General features: G+C 36.2%; 1 protein-coding gene across 2 annotated transcripts; it reads left to right on the forward strand.

Moving 5' to 3' along the window:
• The first annotated feature begins 5,333 nt into the window (after positions 1-5,333).
• LOC104089925 (YTH domain-containing protein ECT4-like) lies at positions 5,334-18,247 on the forward strand. Of its 2 annotated transcripts, none has more exons than XM_009594941.4 (8): positions 5,334-5,689; positions 9,267-9,304; positions 9,385-9,584; positions 9,992-10,065; positions 10,157-10,660; positions 15,977-16,501; positions 16,792-17,004; positions 17,422-18,247. In XM_009594941.4, exons 2-8 carry the CDS (start codon positions 9,291-9,293, stop codon positions 17,662-17,664), a joined length of 1,773 nt encoding a protein of 590 aa, XP_009593236.1. In that variant the 5' UTR covers positions 5,334-5,689; positions 9,267-9,290; the 3' UTR covers positions 17,665-18,247. The 2 variants fall into 2 exon arrangements, with proteins under 2 accessions (XP_009593236.1, XP_009593235.1); XM_009594940.4 differs by having other exon boundaries at positions 5,335-5,689; positions 9,410-9,584.
• Positions 18,248-18,629: the final 382 nt, after the last annotated feature.

Consider the following 18,629-nt stretch of genomic DNA (forward strand, 5'->3'; position numbering starts at 1 on the left):
ACTACTTGCTAGGCAAGTCAACCCTTAGCGATAATAAAGGTAATGCGAAACATAAACAACATAATGATATAAATAAATGATAGAATTTAGGAGAATTAGATCAAGTATGAAACCCACAACCATCACACATCTCCCAGAAACTAGAGTCACTGAGTACATGAGCGTCTATAGATTTAACTAAATACAAAGTCTGGAATAATAGTACACTGTTCGAATTAAGTAAACGGTGATAAGACTATAAGACAGGAGACTCCAAGGCCTGCAAACAGGAGTGTAGCACTACCTCGGGTCTCCTCCATAAGCTAGCTAGTCTACCCTCTGAGTACCACCAGAACTAGCACCAAAATTTGCACAAAAAGTATAGAAGTATAGTATGAGTACAATCGGCCAAATGTACTCTGTAAGTGTCGAGCCAAACCCTGACGAGGTAGTGACGAGGCTAAGACAAGACACCTACATATAAGCATGCGTCGTTAAGTAACGAGAAATAATGAGATGAGGTAACAAGTAAAATAGCAAGTAAAATGACAAGATAAATAAAATGTGAGAGATATAACATGCTTAAAAGTAAGGAGACAAAAAAAGAGAAAATAAAGGAAAATACAATTAAAGTAAAACACAACTTATGCTTCCACAAGCAACTTCGAACAAGCCTTTCAAAGATAACCACGAAGCAACATAGCCTAGTCCTCAATCTGTAGTAAAAATAAAGAACACGCAATACCAACAAACGGCACGACATATCCCTTCGTGCTTTTACTCCTATTCTCACAAGTACAATATAATAATATGCACGGAAACACCGCTCGTGAAATGATATTGATGTATAAGGATAGCACGACAATACCCTTCATGTGCAATCACTCTTCCTCTCAAGCACGACATCACCCTTTGTGCAACTCACTCTTCCTTACCAAGCATAATCATATAAAGCAGTACCAAACAACGTAGAAAGCACAAAAAACATCGAGATGAGTCATTTAACATACTCGCCATATGAGAATTTACCATCACTTTTGCATCAATAGCCAAAATCAATATCTCAATATTCTTAACGCTCAATATCTCAACATTACTAATAACATGATTAAGAATAATCAAAGAGTTTCACAATCTATTTAGAGCATGGAAGATATAAGAAATAAAGCAACATGGCATAGATAAAGCTAGTTCTACCCGCATGCTTAACTCATGGCAAACGCAAATACACTCATCACCTTGCATATACACTGCTCCAACACTTCAGTAGCTTCAAGTGGATATCACGGAGAACATATGGAGGAGGAGCAAGACGATAGAAGATGGTGAAGAGAAAGTTCTTTGGCTACATATTTTGGGTGATGAAAACTAGATCTAAAAATGGCTACCATCTGATATTTTTGGTGTGTATGGCGTGATACGTGTGAATCTGTTATGAGTGTGTTCTTGAAATCAAGGAGAGTGCCTTTGTATTTCTTGTGCTCTAACCATGAAGGTGCAGTGATGAAAGGACGTGAAATTATAAAAAAGAAGCAAAAGATGGACACTCTATAAAGGTGGTCATCATGATCTAAAATTCCACTGGAATCGTGATCGCACCTAATCCAACCCACCAGGCGAACCAATACATACCAGTAACCATAATGAATAGTATAAGAGATGTATAATGGCCATAATATATAGAAATGCAAGAAATAAGTCTGAGAATATCTTCAAGTGCGAAAATAATACATCAATCCCCAAAACTCAGTAGTACAAAGTCATAAGCTACTAAATAGAGTACAACATAGTCTCAAAGTACTGCTAGAACAAGAAATAGTAAATAAGATAAAAGAAGACTCCATAAGCTGCAAATTCAAGAGCAGCACTCGCCATAAAGTCTCCAATCAATCTCCTAGGCTCCCTCCTGGGTACCACTAGGACCAACACCAGAACCTGCACAATAATATGCATAAGTATAGTATGAATATAAAAGATAATATGTACTCAGTAAGTATCAAGTCTAACCCAACGAAGTAGTGGCGAGATTTTGACAAATATACTTATTTTTCATAATGTGTTCAATCCATAAGCATGTACAAATAAAGAAACAACCAAGGAATAACGAATATAAATAATAAGGTACTCAGTCAAGATAGAAAGTAATAAGGATGCTTTTTATAATAAATGATCAAAAGCAAATATCAAGGCACAGAATCCGCATATAAGAATAATATGCAACAGCTAAAATTTATACGTATGCTTCTACATGAGTCTAGAAAGTCTATGCATGATAAAGACTTAAACTTTACTTCAATTGGTACCTCCTTGGTGTCCAATATCACTACGTACCACACGATCCAATATGATATGAGTATCACGTGACTCCGAATGGATGGATCCAAATCTATACGCCAAATCAATATCAATATCTCAAAAATCAGTCATCAATCCGCACAAAATATGCCATCGTGCCATAATCATAATAATCATATGGAACGTCCCATCGTGCCAACCTCAGTCCATATCAGAGAATCATATACAGGGATAAATATGAACAAGAGAAACATGTATAATGCATATAGACAGAAAAATAAAATATGTACAAAAGTATGCATATGTACATGTATGACTGGGGCTACAACATCTAATCCAACATACAAATAGTCAATCATGTTCAAATAAAGAATCAAAAAAGCCTAAATATGATCTCTAACATGAATAACGTTGCTCGAATAGTCATACAAATAAATAAAGCATAAAAAAAGAACATATCTCATACAAGGCATAAAGAAGCCTAAAATTTACCCATAACATGGTATAATCTTGGTATCGGCATATACACTTGTTATATCGCATATGCATCACCCCAACACATGTAGTATTTCGCATATAAGTCTATATTTGAAAAACATCTCTCAAATCGAGGTTAGTCAGGATACTTACCTTATATGGAGTAGGCTTTACCTTCCAAAATATCTTTTCCTTTATTTGCCCGCCTCCAAACATAAAAAATCTAGCCAAATGATATTCAGCAAGATCAAATAAAGCTATAGGAATCAACTCTAAATAATAAAGTTTCAATCTTTAATGAAATCTCAAAAGTCAATAAAAGGTCAACCTAGACCCACATGGTCAAAACTCGAAATAAAAATTGGATTTTATTGACCCATAATCACACGAGTCCAAATATTTGGTTAGTTTTAAAATCCAAATCCAAATCGATGTTTAAAACCTCAAAATGCACTTTCTTAACTTTCAAGTAAAAAACTCTTTTTTTCTTTTAGATTCCTTGATTTGGAGTAAGAATTAATGATAAACTCAAGTTATAATCATAGACCTAGGTTATAATCACTTTCTCCAAGTATGTGGATGAAATCTCCTTCAAAAATCTCCAAAAACCGTGTTATGTAAATCCTAAATAATAAAATAAATGTTAGGTCCGAAATGAGTTTATATAATAAATGCTAATTTTTTAGCAAAACTTCCCAGGCATTGGCGCTAACCTGGATGCGTCTCATCCCAGGCCGCCTGCTCTCCTAATTGTAATTTTTTGTAGTTTCTCATTCCAAAACTAACCCCGAATACCCTAAAACTCACTCGAACTTCCCCTGACCCCGTCCAATCATTCCAACTAATCCATATCTCTTATACTAACTTATTCGAGGGTTCAAAAAAATATACAAAAATATCACAACTAAAAAAACAAGATCCAAACTAAAATATGAACTTTCTTAAGTTCTTCAGATTCCAATTTTAAGAAGATACATCGGAATCACGCTTGAGCCTTTCGGGTGCCAAAACGAACATACATAAAAGTCTAAATCATCATACGAACCTACCGAAGACTTCAAATCACCAATCTGAGCTCGTTAACCCAAAATATTAAATGTGGTCAACTCTCTTAACTTAAAGCCTTTGGTTCGAAACTAAGTGTTTCAAATCACTCATGAACCTCTCGGGACCCGAACCCATACCCGCAAGTCATAAAATATCAAATGAATCTACAGGAAGTCTCAAATAAAAAAAATAGGATCCTAGAACTCAAAACGGCCGACTGGATCGATACAGTGGTTGTGAAGGTGGTGTTTGTGGATAAAAATGATAGAGATGATTAGGCCGGCTACCCAGGGTGGTGGTGGTGACAGAAGGGTGGTCGCGACAATGGTTTGATTAGGGATGAAGAAAGTGGGACCCACATGAAAAATTAAGACACAATATTAGGTTTTAAGCATTTACGCGCCCAAAATTTTATGAAAAACACATATTTTGCCAAGTCAGCATGATCATTTGATAATTTGGACATTGTTGAATGGACTGTTGGGACCAACCTTAAGCGTTTACAGTCAGATCTCTCTATAACAACATCCTTATATAATAGACATTCACTATAAAAGTCAAGTTTTTTCTCGGAATCGATTTTTTATGTTATATTTTACATCTCCATAACAACTTTTTACCTATAAAAGCAACATCCATCTTTATAGCAGTACGCTCTTTGCAAAATTACTCCTGTATAATATCCATATAGAATCTCTAATAAGATCACTAATAATAAGTTTAAAGATTTTAACCTCAACCTATTGCTACTTGGACTGAGATAGAAGATTCAACTGCTAACCTCTTAGATTGCTTTCAAGGAAAAACTATTAGGTATCCTTTTACTGAAAATTTAGATACAAATCTTCGCTAATTCAAGCGTTATATCGCTAGTAAGAGACTGGAATCTACGAAACAAGCTACAATTACGTAATTTTTACATCAATCTTGAAATAATTTAATCTTCTAGTAGCTTTAAAATGTATGCTTTAGAGTTTAAATCTTTATACATTTAGTTACGAATTTATTAATAATGTGTTAGCTTTTTTAATATTTGATTAGTAAAATTTACATATCTTTTGAATATTTAAATTTGAATAATATTCTTATCTTTTATATGTTACATTAAAAAGTTAATTTTTGAATAATTTTTGTTTATAACAACCAAAATATATTTAAACTTTAAATGTTATTATATGTGTATAATAGTCATTTACTATAAATGCCAAAAAATATCGAAACAAATAATGTTATTATAGAGATGTTTGATTGTATTTTTATATTTTCCCAAAACAATATATTAGTAGGAAAAACATCACATCAAAGCTAAATCGTTTTTTATCACTAATGTGAATATGAATTCTTGAAAGTTGTGAACGTTGCATTATGTATTTTCAACAATAAGATAACAGATTAACAGTAGTATCAAACATTTTGTAACGTTTCAAAATAAAAAGTCTTATATAGAAAATTTATTACATCAGCAAATATTTCTATGCTAGTACCTACCTTCACTTATAAGTTACCAGCAAGAGTACGAGAAGAAGTGGAAAAAGTGAAACTGAAACGGTAACTTCCTCGTCGGGCACACCGAGGAAGGAAGTAAATATATATATTATGTACAAAAATACGGACCCTAAACCCCTTTTTATGTCTAATTATTTTCAAACCCTCCCGCGAAGCTAAATTTCCCCTTTTTCTCTCTCTCTTTGATTCGAATAAGAGAAATTGGGGGTTTACAGTAATTGGGGTTTTCGTATATTTAGTTCTGTAAACTCATCCCTCGACTCGATTCTTCTTTTGATTTGCATTGATTATCATTAGATTTGACTTTGATTTTCAATTCAATTCTAATTGATGGAGGATACTAATCAGCAGAACGTCGATCGATTCACGTCTGTTTCATCTTCAGGTTGGTTAAAATTTCTTTTGTGTGTTTTTTACTTACATAGGTTATTACGTATCACGAGTGGATCTAGGATTTAAAAGCAGTGAGTGTATATAGATATGTTTTTGTTTAAATTTTGTATATATATATATATATATATATATATATATCTAGCACGAGGTGGCAGGTACCCTCCTGTGGTCGGCATCTCTTCCTGTATTGGCTGAATTCTATATATGCCCACCTTTTTGTATGACCGTGGTGTATGTACCAGTTTGCTCGCACCTCAACTATTCCACCCGTATCTGCCACCTCTCACCAGCACATGTATTATCTCTGCCACCAAGGTTTAGACAAATGTGAATAAATTAGCTAGTCTTTTTACCTGTGCTGGGATTTGAACCTAAGACCTTGTGTGTAATGTTATGTTGTTAGAGATTTATTTGGTCTTTGTTTAATGATAAAAACAAGACTAGCCATATACACAAAGTGCTTCCAGGTTAGTAGAGGAAGAATGAGCAAGGGATGTAGGTGTTAAGATATGAGTTCGGCAAAGCTAAGTAGCTTTGGTCCATACTTTGTTTCTCTATTAAGAGATCCACTAAATATGTAAAAGAAATAATGAGTTCGGCAGAACCTAGTAGTTTGGCCGAACCCTGTATATGTGTTGAGAAATTTACTAAATTGTACAAAATTTATGGGTTTAACAGAACCCAGTAGCTTTGGCTCAAATCATGTATATGTCTTAAGAAATTGACTAATATGTGCAAAAGTTAAATTCAACATACTAGCACTTGAGGTTGCTATCCTAGAATCAAAAACCCATAAAGTTCAAATCCTGATACGTATTTGAGAGGGAGCATATGTTGGGCAGCCTTCCCTTTGCATTTGTGCAGAGATGCTTTATCCACAACTTGTGTAGTGGGTTATATAGAGTATGTTCGTGTGACTGTATTAATAGGAAATTTTCGTTTGCTCTGGGTAATGTTGCAGTTGATAGTTCTCTTTCTTAGAGATTTGTTGTGTTGCGGTTGCTTTTTCAGGGTTTCACAAAAAGGGATTTGTGCATTCTTTTCGGTTGTATAATTTAGCCTGCTATAAGCTGCTTTGAAGCAATTTATGTACAGTACAATCATCTGTTGAAGGTGATTTCTGATCTTTTAGGAAGTGTTATTAGTTAAAGATCTTAACGTAAAAATTTAGCATGATAAGATATGGAAAAAGATTACGATTTCTTTCCCTCACTTATATCTCGTCCCAGAATTGAGAAAGTAGCAAGAACCCTAACTGGTGAATCCTTTCTACACTGGATCTGCTTTCTATCCTTTTTTGGGTCAACTGAATGCCTACTTCATGCAAAGTGCATGGTAAAAGTATGAGTGTACTTATTGGGAGTCTTCCAACATCTGAACAAGTAAAACCGCAGTTCTTTTACCGAATTTCTTTTAAAATAACACATAGATAATAATGTGTGAGAAGGTAATTTGAGATGGTTTGGCATGTCTTACGAAGAGATAACATGCACAATGTGTGGTATACTTAGTTGCTCGGACTCGGGTGTCCAATCCTGGTGGGGATCGAAAGGTCGGATCCTTCATGATCTGAATTTTAAAATTTGGGGGTATGGGACGAGGCACGATGTGGGTGCGAGAATTCGGCTAAAAGTAATTCAAATATCTTTTTTAATGAGCAAAGTAATTCAAATATCTAAAATAGAGTTATTAAAATATGTCTAAATTATGAGATATTATTAGAAAACTTACAAGGTATTCCAAGAAGGAGAAAACATTGATCAATAGGAGAATTCGAGAAGGAGATAAAAAGAAAAGGACTGGCATAGAAATTTTTATGTACAAACTATTCCATTTTCTTCAATTTCACCTTAGCTTGTGTTTTGATCTAAAAAATCATTGTATTTATCCCGAATTTCTCCGTTGATTTTGGTTAAAGTACCCAAAATCAGTCGACCAGATCCGGTACGGATCCCACACCCACGTCGTGACGATTCGGGTGCGGCACCGAAAGTGAAGAGTCGAGCAACCTAGGTAGTGTATGATGATTCAATGTAATGAAAGGGGACAAATTAGTCGTAAAATTGTTTGAAGAAAAGTTGTGGCAAAAAACAAATATCTTGGAAAATGTGGGTATATCTCAGAGCAAATCAGTGGAAACAAAATATCCGTGTAGGTAGTACCAACTAGATGGCAGTAAAGCTTAGTTGTTGTTGCTACACTTACATTAGGTCCGTTGTCTGGCGGGAGTCTTTTCTTCTAGTTTTAAAAATTGACCATGTAAGGATAAAAATTGACCATGTAAGGATGAATTTGAGAGAGATTTTAGTTCTAGAGAACAGTTATTTTGTCCTAAAAATAAATTATCTAGTATTGGAATTTAATTGACTTAAATAGAGCGGGATTGGATGAGGATTCATATAGCACACTGAAATTGAGGTGTAGTTGATTAATGGGCTGATATGACTACTGCAATCTATAGGTTAGTGATTAATTGCCACTTGCACATAGTTCAATGATTGTTTGGGCATTACCCTAGCTCTTTTGCCTAAACTAAAGTTCGAAGTAAAAATATCATTAAATGGGAGAATAGATACTTGATTATGAGGTATTTTGCTATGTTGGTTCTAGTTACTTGCCTCTCTTCCACAGTATTGCTGATGTGAACAAAGTATTCCCATGGATCTTTACCATCATCTTGCAAATTTTGTAATATTTACAATTGAATTGATGACTTTGGTCATATGGGCATGCTTAATTACATCCTTATGTGATAAATGTAACTCTTCCCGAATCTTGTCATTTAGAATCTGCAAATTGATCAAAGCCATCTCAAAAAGGAACTAGGAGCTTCTGAACAAACTGATGTCCTTTTGAGCATTTATTTGTCCCTGGGTTTTCACAAAATTAGCTAAGTCCTGCACATTTTCCCCACTGAATTTAGAAAAATTGATGTTTCGAATTGGTGTATCTACTAAAGTTGACATTGCAAAAGTAAGTTCTTACTTTTATAGTTCTATTTTAAATCCTTGTTTTCACAAATTGAACAAGTAGTGTTTATTTTCATTGAAATGTAGATGGGGACTCATTTTTGTGCTTACACAATATAATTAAATTTATGAAAAAGCTATTTTTTTCGAGTAGAGCATCATTTCCAATTGCAAGATCCAGCGTTTGAGCGATAGAAGTTCCAAATCTACCAAAATATCTTTCCACAGAGCAGCCCTTTGAGGCTTTTCTCTCTTATGGCCTTTGGGAGGAAGAATCCTGCTTTTATCTGAAGGGAGCAATCTCATATCCTATTGCCTCGGGTGGCAGAGTATCTGCATTTATCATTTGGATTTGGCCTTGAGAAGGACATTTTTCATCTTTGTTGTTTTACTTATCGAGTAAATAAATGAATTTATTAAAAATTATTTTTCTTTTGAGTTTTGTGGGTTTTATATCAAACCTGAGAGAGAAATCAACTTAGATTTAGCGGGGTCCTCTAATGTCCTTGTTTCATACACTTTAAAAATCTACATATCACTGAGTTAGTACTAGCTTGCATTGGTTTTGACAAGTAACAGCCTTCTTTGGTGTGGGTATAGGTGAAAGAGCCGTTGAGCCACATAATGCTGCAGAACAGGTATATTACTAATAGTCTTCAATATTTCTAGCTTATTCTTTTTTTATAGTTTTGCCAGCATAGTTGACGTATTTGGTTAGTACTTCCATTTTAATCCATTATCAGCCTATTTCGCCCAAAGATGAAAGGACTGTTTCTGCAAATGCTTCTGTGAATGCAATCATCCCTGGGGCTTTAAGAAATGCTAAAGATCACCCTGTTACCTCTGAAACTGGAGCTCTGTCCGCCTTTTATCCTCTCAATTCCTATTCTCCTCAGGACCAAGGTTTTTACTATGGAGGTTAGTTCCTTTGGCTAATGTTAAGTTGTTATTGCAGTTCACCTGGTTTCACATGAATACAGCAAGATGCCAATGAATAATTTCCTATTAAATCATTTCTCTCCTTTTTTTTTTTCTTTTTCTACAAAGATCTTTTGATTTTGAAGGTAATAGAAATAAAAGTTCTACCTGTTAAAGTTTTGACTAATGTTGAAATGATTGTGATTTGTGAAGGGAAAGACAAGTTTTTATTCAGTAGATGGTATGTCTGCCAACGGATTCACTATCTTTGATTACTTCTTAACCTTATTTTTAGGATTTCCTTTGTGAAATATAGTCCCCCTCCCATGGGTGGTAAGGGGAGTAGACAAAATTGTTAAATTTAGAATCCTTATGGTCGCTGGTCCTTTATTTGCTTTCTGCCTCAGGTTACGACAACGGCACTGGGAGTTGGGCCGAACAATCCAATGATGTCAATGTGAACTTGCATGTAGTTCCGCCAGTAAGTTCTGATTCCACTTTATGTAAGTGGAAGCATTTATATTCCATACAGTGGGTCACCAAATATTAATAATCTCCTTGACCGTTTGCAGGCAATGTACAATGAGAATCCCCTCTTTTTCCCTCCGGGTTACGGCTTTGATGCTCAGATGGCATTTGGACAGTTCTCCCCCATCGCTAGTCCTCTTTCTCCTTTTATGATAGATGGCCAGCTATACTCCCCACACCAGATTCCGGTTTCTCCAAATTACTATGCACCACCTATTTCCCCTGGCTTGCCGCATGTTACATCAGCTCTTCCAGCTTCGCAGCCTGATCTGGTGGCACCAGGAAGCACTGGCCATGAAATTGATAGCATGTATTTTGGGCCAGGATCAGGTTACTACATACCCGTTGGATCGTTTGGCGGAGGCGAGCTTTCGGGAAGCAGCAACATTGGTTTCTACAATTACCAAGGTGAATTTGGATCTGGTCAATCTTTACCTAATCGACCTAACCCCCTGGACTCTGGAAGATACATGTCTCAAATGACATCTGCGGCACTATATCCACAACCAGTTGGCATACTTGGGTCGTACGAACAAAACGCCATGCAGGTTTGTTATCATTTTTCTTCACTGGAAAATTTAGTGAAAGAGAAGCGATCTGTTACTAATTCTAATGATGTGTTTTTATCACCTCAAATATTATGTTAATAATATGATTATATGCTACTAACAACTACAACAACAAACCCAGTATAATCCCACAAGTGAGGTCTTAGGAGGATAGTGTGATTATATGCTACTGCTTACATAAAAAGTTTTTCCTTTCTTAATAAACTAACCAACCCAGTTTTAGTGCATAGCTTAGTTACAGATTTATGTTAATACTTATTTGGATGTAGCTCGTTCTTTTTTTCACCAGATGTAGCTGGTTCATTAATGGTAAACTTTTCTACTCATTAGAGAAAAATTAAGAGTAAGCACCACTCCATGCATTAGAGAGCATTTAAAACTCGATCAATTCTATCCCTTTTTTTGGGTCAGGTAAAATTAAAACTCGATAAATTGTGACTTTTCTGGCTGTATGTATTTCATTTCCTTCTTCAGTTTCCACCTTACTCACTAATGGAAAGAAATACAATATGGGTTAGCAGCGTAGCCTGGATTCTTCTTGATATATTATACGTGTGCAATCACAAAGGCCTCATAGGTATTTTGTTGAATTATGTCGGCTAGATATGCCATTTTTGGCTATCCCTTGTAGCTATTGGGTTTATGTAATTACCCGATACATAGATTTTGAGAAGTCTTTTACGAAATCATTGAATAGCTAGTTAAAATTGTATTCACAATAGTCGAGCCTTTATTTTCCGGACAACTGCGTTAGTATTGGATATTGGTGTGTCCAATACTAGTGCCAATTGAAGGTTTCTATTACTTGTAGTACAAAATACGAGATTGTATCTCGCATGGCTCATCAGTACCTAGCTCTTAGACCATGTTTGGTAGTGTCTTATAGGATATAGCATTAAAGGTATGAGAATTCTATTCGAGGGAGCGAAATAGTATTGACTCTTGAGGAGCGAAATAGTATGACTTTTGGAGTAATGAGGATATACCGTATTGTATAAGCGGTTTGATTTTGTGGAGTTTCAATTGAAATGACATACTTCTGTAAGCGTCAGGATCTTGGTGAATTATCAATGAAATAGCTTCGACTTATAAAAAATCTTATAAGTCAAATGTACAAGATGTATCCACAGGCAACACTATATAAGAAAATACATATCCAAGAAATTCATCCTAGATTTGAAATAATTTCCTTGTCTGCACCTTTTCATAAAACAGAATCCTAAAGTTGAAACAATTACGGATTACTTTATTTAATCGAGGGGGAAACTGTTAACTTTTCTTTTCCATTTTGTGGTACGATAAGAAAACAAGAAAATGATCCTAATGCGTTCCATCTTTTAAGAACGGCCTTGTGAATGAAGTCTACAGTAGCTTACTTTGGATTTTAAGGTGTATATACTGATATCATTACTAATTTTGGTGTCCCTTTTGTCAAACTGTATAATATCTTATTTATCCTTGTACATGTCATATTTGTTGTCTCTTTTCTCTGAAATAAAAATAATAATACGGGTAACTTATCTACATAATTTATAGTGCTGGTTCTAGTGTACAAAACAATAGATCAGTGAAACTATGTGTAGATTTTAAGAAGAAGAAAAGACTTCTTATATTTCTGTGTGTGTTTACATCCCATGAGCAAGGGAATTTATACAAAGCTCCTATTGCGAATTAAGGAAATAAAATAAATCTATACAGTCAATCCAGCTATTAAATCAAATAAAATCAGATTTCCTAAATATAATCAAATCTCCTGAAATCATGCTAATCAACGCTCCTAAATCAAATCTCCTTGAATCATGCTAATCAACACTCCTTGAATCATGTTAATCAACACTCCCCCTCAAGTTGGTGCAAAGATGTCGCACTTGCCCAACTTGCAACTCAATGTATGGAAAGTTCACTTGTTGAGACCTTTGGTAAACACATTAGCTAGTTGTTTTTTCGATGGCACATGAAACAAACTCAAGACACCAGTGGTAACTTTTTCTTTGATGAAGTGTCGATCAATTTTCACATGCTTTGTTCGATCATGCTGGATTGGATTATGAGTTGTACTGATGGCAGCCTTATTGTCACAGTGTAAGGAAAGCTTCCTTTTTCAGACAATCTCAATTCCTGTAGTAGCTTTTGTAGCCAAAGCAGTTCGCAAACACCCTGGGCCATAGCTCTATATTCTGCCTCCACATTTGATCTAGCTATACTTTGCTTCTTGCTTCTCAAAGTAATCAAGTTTCCTTCTACGAGCTTACAATAACCGAATGTTGATCTTCTGTCATCTAGAGATCCAGCCCAATTCGCGTCTGTTAAGGCTTCTATTTGGAGGTGATCATGTTTGGAGAAAAGTAGACCTTTCCCTGAAGCAGACTTCAGATACCGCAAAATGTGAAAGACAACTTGCATATGAGAATCTCAGGGATCATGCATGAACTGACTCACTAGGCTATGTCTGGTCTAGTGTGGGAGAGATAAATGAGTCTTCCAACCAACCTCTGATATCTCTCCTTATCAATTGACTCTCCAACTCCGCTTTGTAACTTGTGATTGCTTTCAATGGGTGATTCTGTGGGATCTGTCATACCGGTTTCTTTCAAGAGATCCAAAATATACTTTCTTTGAGAAATAAAGATACCTCTTTTGGATCTAGCAACCTCAATTCCCAAGAAGTACTACAATTTTCCTAGATCCTTGATCTCAAATTCATGTGCCAACAAATTCTTCAATCGGGCCATCTCCTCTTTGTCATCTCTTGTCATTACCATGTCATCAACATAAACTATGAGAAGAGTGAGTTTACCTGTTTGATGTCTTATGAAGAGGGTGTGATCAACATTGCTTTGTTGGTAACCGAAGGAGATCATTGCTTTGCTGAATTTGTCAAACCAAGCTCTGGGGGATTGCTTCAGTCCGTACAAGGCTTTCTTCAATCTGCATACCTTTCCTTAACTCTGTGCAGTATCAAATCCATGAGGAATCTCCATATACACCTCTTCTACTAAGTCTCCATGAAGAAATGCATGCTTCACATCAAACTGTTGCAAGTCCCAATCAAGATTAGCTGCACAAGACAAAAGAATTTTAATAGTGTTCATCTTAGCAACAGGGGCAAATGTCTCATGATAATCCACTCCATAAGTCTGAGTGAATCCCTTAGCCACCAATCTTGCTTTGAATCTTTCAATTGAGCCATCAGCTTTGTGCTTCACAGTGAAGACCCATTTGCAGCCAACTAACTTCTTGTCTGGTGGTGAAGTGATAAGTTCCCAAGTCTCATTTTTTGACAAGGCCTTCATTTCTTCAATCATAGTTTGCTTCTATTTAGGATCTGCAAAAGCTTCCCTCCAATTTTGGGGAATAGACACAGAAGAAATAGACAAGGCAAAGGCTCTATAGGAGGGAGACAAAAAATTATAGGAGACAAAATTAGATAAAGGGTGTTTGGTGGTGCAAGATCTGACTCTTTTTCTATGAGCAATAGGCACATCTAACTCATTAGAAAATGTAGATAACTCACCAGTAGAAGAAGGTTCAGCTTCGGTAGATTGCATGATGGCTTCTTCTGCCCTATTTCTCCTTGAGTAAGTTTTCAAATCAGGCCTATCCAAACACCCAATAGTCTCTCCCTGAATTCTTTCTCTAAATTCACTTTTCCCTATGACAATGTCATCAAGAGGTCCAGTAATGGAACTAGGTAGAATCACCTCTTCCTCCTTACTGCTCTCCCCTGAAGAGGTGATGAGGTAATACTGAAATAGGGCTCAGATTCTTGAAAGGTAACATGCATGCTAACAAAAGATCTCCTAGAGGAAGGATGATAACATTTGTAACATTTCTTTGTCGGAGAATACCCAATAAAACACACTTTATAGCTCTAGGATCAAGTTTCCCAGAATTTCTAGTGTGGACAAAGCAAACACACCCAAACACCTTTGGAGGAACTGTATATTCATTCTTACCCTTTAAAGCTTTCAGAGGACTGAGAAAATTGAAGTGTTTAAGTGGCATTCTGTTGATAAGATAGGCAGCCGCTAGAATAGCATCCCCAGTAAGGTTTTGGTAGATGCATGGTGAACATAAGAGATCTTGCTACTTCTAACAGATGTCTATTTTTTCTTTCAACGACCACATTTTGCGCACTAGTGTAAGGACAACTAGTCTGATGGACTATCCCATTGGACTCCAAATAAGCACCAAATCTTTTATTCATGTATTCGCTGCCATTGTCAGTTCTCAAGATTTTTATTTTGGCATCAAACTGAGTACAAATCATCTTATGAAATGACTGAAAACAAGAGAAAACTTCACTTTTGGCTTTTAACAAATATACCCAAGTCATACTAGTGCAACAATCAATGAAAGTAACAAACCATCGACTACCAGACAAAGAAACAGTTTGGGTAGGACCTCATACATCAGAATGAATAGTCATAAACATAATTGTTCTTCTATATCACTCACATGATAAGAGTTTCTAGTATGCTTGGCATATTCACACGCATCACAGAATAAAAATTCAAATCGAGTCCTTGAAAACAAATCGGGACATAACTTCAAAACAAAGAATGATGGGTGTCCTAACCGTCTATGTTGTTGTATTATTTCTTGGTTGACATACTTACTTTCCCCAAAAAAGGCTTGACCGGAGTTTTGAATTTCATCTAATATATACAAGTTATCACGTCGAAAACAGTCTCTCTGCCCTTACAGGGTAGGGGTAAGACTGCGTGCATTCTACCCTCCCCAAACCCCACTTTTGGGATTACACTAGGTTGTTGCATATACAAGTCATCACGCAATCTACTCCTGAAAAATACAATGTTGGGAAAGAACTCGATTTTACGGTTTAGAGCTTTGGTGATTGCACTAACAGATAAAAGATTGACAGGGAACTCAGGGACATGGAGCACGGATAATAGTTTAATGTTAAGCACAGTGATTGCCTTTGAAATCATAGCCATCAGTCTTACTTTTTACATTCTGCATATTGTGCTCGATCAATAATTAAAGAACATAGTGCATATTTTAACTGCAAAATCTTGATGATGGTCATTAGACACGCATTCACTAGCTTGGAATTTGAGATCTAGTCAATGCTGTGTTATATCTCCTAACTTGAATAGGGGTGAGACTTAGATACATCCTATCCCAGTAAAGCAGCTGACTTTTATCATCTCAAATAAGAAACTATATACAAGGAATTGATTATCTTTATGGTCCTGTCTTGTGTTTCTCTGGGCTGTTTATACTCAGTAGCACCTTCTGTTCTGAATGATCTACTTATTTGATCAAAACCAGGCTTCACATCAAGGTCTTGGATTCACACCAGGCTCCTCAGGCAGGAATTATTCCCAAGGCAATCCTTATCCTAGTGCAAACTATGGTACTGGGTCTAGTTCTCTGTGGGAACCAGGTCACAGAAATTGGCTAACTCCTGACAGAGGTGGAAGACGTGAGAGGGATCGGCACTCTGTTAACATTTCTACTGAATCACTTGGTATGGCAAGTGAACGAAACCGAGGACCAAGGGCATTAAAACCAAAGAGCAAGGGTCCCATTGAGGATAGCTCTTCATCTGTCATCCGTAAAGAAGTTGAGTCGACTAATACTTTGCAGCCTGAGCAGTATAATCGGCCTGAATTTGTCACTGATTATGAACATGCCAAGTTCTTTGTCATCAAATCCTTCAGTGAAGATAATGTTCACAAAAGCATCAAATATAGTGTGTGGGCTAGCACTCCTCTGGGAAATGGAAAGCTTGATGCTGCTTATCGTGAAGCAAAAGAGAGGAATGCTGATTGTCCTGTTTTTCTCTTTTTCTCGGTATGTTCCTTCAATTGTTATATTGGCTTGTGAGTTAAATGAACGCATTACTCTCCTGGAGAATGGTGCATATACAGAACAACCTTTGTCATTATTCTCAGAAGGCTTCTATTTGTCTTTCAGTTATTTTTCTTTTTCCACTTATGTTTTTCTAAATTTGTATCTCTTTTTAGCACGGTATTTGAAAACTTAGGAAACACCAATGCATGCTTATAAGTATACATCTTCTGTATGATAGGCATGCTTAAACTTTTGAGCTTTTAAATTTTAATATTTGGGTACAACTCTAGGTGAATGCTAGTGGACAATTTTGTGGGGTTGCTGAGATGGTTGGGCCTGTTGATTTTGAGAACAATGCGGAGCACTGGCAGCAGGATCGATGGAGTGGGCAATTTCCTGTTAAATGGCATGTCATTAAGGACGTGCCTAACAGTCAGTTCCGCCACCTACTTCTGGAACATAATGACAACAAACCAGTTACTCACAGTCGAGATTCTCAAGAGGTATATATCTTTACTATACGCCCTTGTAATCTTCTACTTTTGTTCTTGCTTCTTTAATGTCTAAGATTATCATCCAGTTCTTTTTTGATAAGGAAGATTATTATCCAGTTCTCAATGTCTATTACCGATTGGAGCTGCAAATTTTCTGCGGAATTCCTTATCTTGAATGTAGCTAGTCCAGATCTTTTGTCTGTATCATCACATAAATTATTTCAGGATGGTGCAGCTTGATTTGCAAATATTGATCAATGGCTGCTAGAAATTTCTCTTGTTTTCTTTTTTCTTTCTGTATGCTAACATTCAAAACCTTGGCATTGACAACCATGTGCCCTTGCTCTTGCTTGGGCTATGTGTCCTATAGCTTGTGTTTACGAGTTGCAGTTGCTTCACATTGTTTTGTCTTTCTGATCATTTCAGGTGAAATTGTCAGAGGGACTAGAAATGTTGAAAATTTTCAAAAACTATGAAGCGGATACCTCTATATTGGATGATTTCACCTATTACGATGAGAGGGAGAAGTCCTTGCTGGAAAAGAAGAGTAAACAGCGAACACTTCAACCTGGTAGTGCTGCAGTTACTACTGCAGCTGACACAATAAGTCAACTAGCGGATAGTCTTGCCGGCACATTAAACTTGGAAGGCAACAAGAAATTGCCTTAAAAAGAGTTTGTAATGCTTAAGCCTGTAGCAGATTCCAGAGGCAATATCAACTGCTGTCATTCAATGTTAGTTGGTTGGGCAACCAGCTGGCTCGTATAGTTAAGGAGATTGCTAACAGCATTTTGGGAGGTGGCCTTTTCATCACCTTTGGATCAGAAAACTCTCTTTATCTCTTTCCTTTATTTGTCATTTGTTCAATGAGTTGGTTGTGATTTGCAATTCTTGGGCAAGGAGAGGCAGCCAGTAATGTTAGTGCTAACTGTTTTCCCGTTATTTCTTCGTTGTTTCTTTAAGTAGGTGATGGCAGGCAATACAGAAGCCATCCGACATCTGGAAATTTGGATCTTTCCGGGCTGATGTTTTATGTACTCTAGTTTTTCATAGTTTCAGGCAGTACCAATGGCTGCTTTTGTATTCCTATAGAACTGCCAAAATGGGTGATAATTGGGAGGAGGCCTTAATATCTTTAGAGAAATCGAATGACTTCATATCGAGCCTGTATTTCTTCATCAACCAAAATAATGTCTGGCCTTGGCAGTCAGATTATTTCTTTTATGGAATCATAGGTATCGATGTTTTCTCATGCTGCATTGTTCTAGCTATTGTCTTTACTCCGACCTTTTAATATGGTGTGTTCGGCCGAACCTAGTAGTTTTTGCTCTAACAGTGTATTTGTGTAAAGAAATTCATTATATATGTACGAATATTAAATTTAGAACCTATTTATTAGCACTTAAGTCGTCGTTCTAAAATTTATAACCCGTGTTGATGGATCCTTCAACTACTTCAAAGGAATGTCAACGAGGAAGCATATTTTCACTAGCATACTTGCTCGAGATTGAAGATGGCTCATCAGGTTCCCTTAAATAAGTGGTCGATTGGGAGATTTATTTCTTATTCGAATGTGCATCAAGATTTGATTATGGTCTCTTAACCACTGAAGAATTTGAGCTATGCACCAAACG

The sequence above is a fragment of the Nicotiana tomentosiformis genome, chromosome 5, assembly GCF_000390325.3.
Source record: "Nicotiana tomentosiformis chromosome 5, ASM39032v3, whole genome shotgun sequence".
NCBI classification, from domain to species: domain Eukaryota; kingdom Viridiplantae; phylum Streptophyta; class Magnoliopsida; order Solanales; family Solanaceae; genus Nicotiana; species Nicotiana tomentosiformis.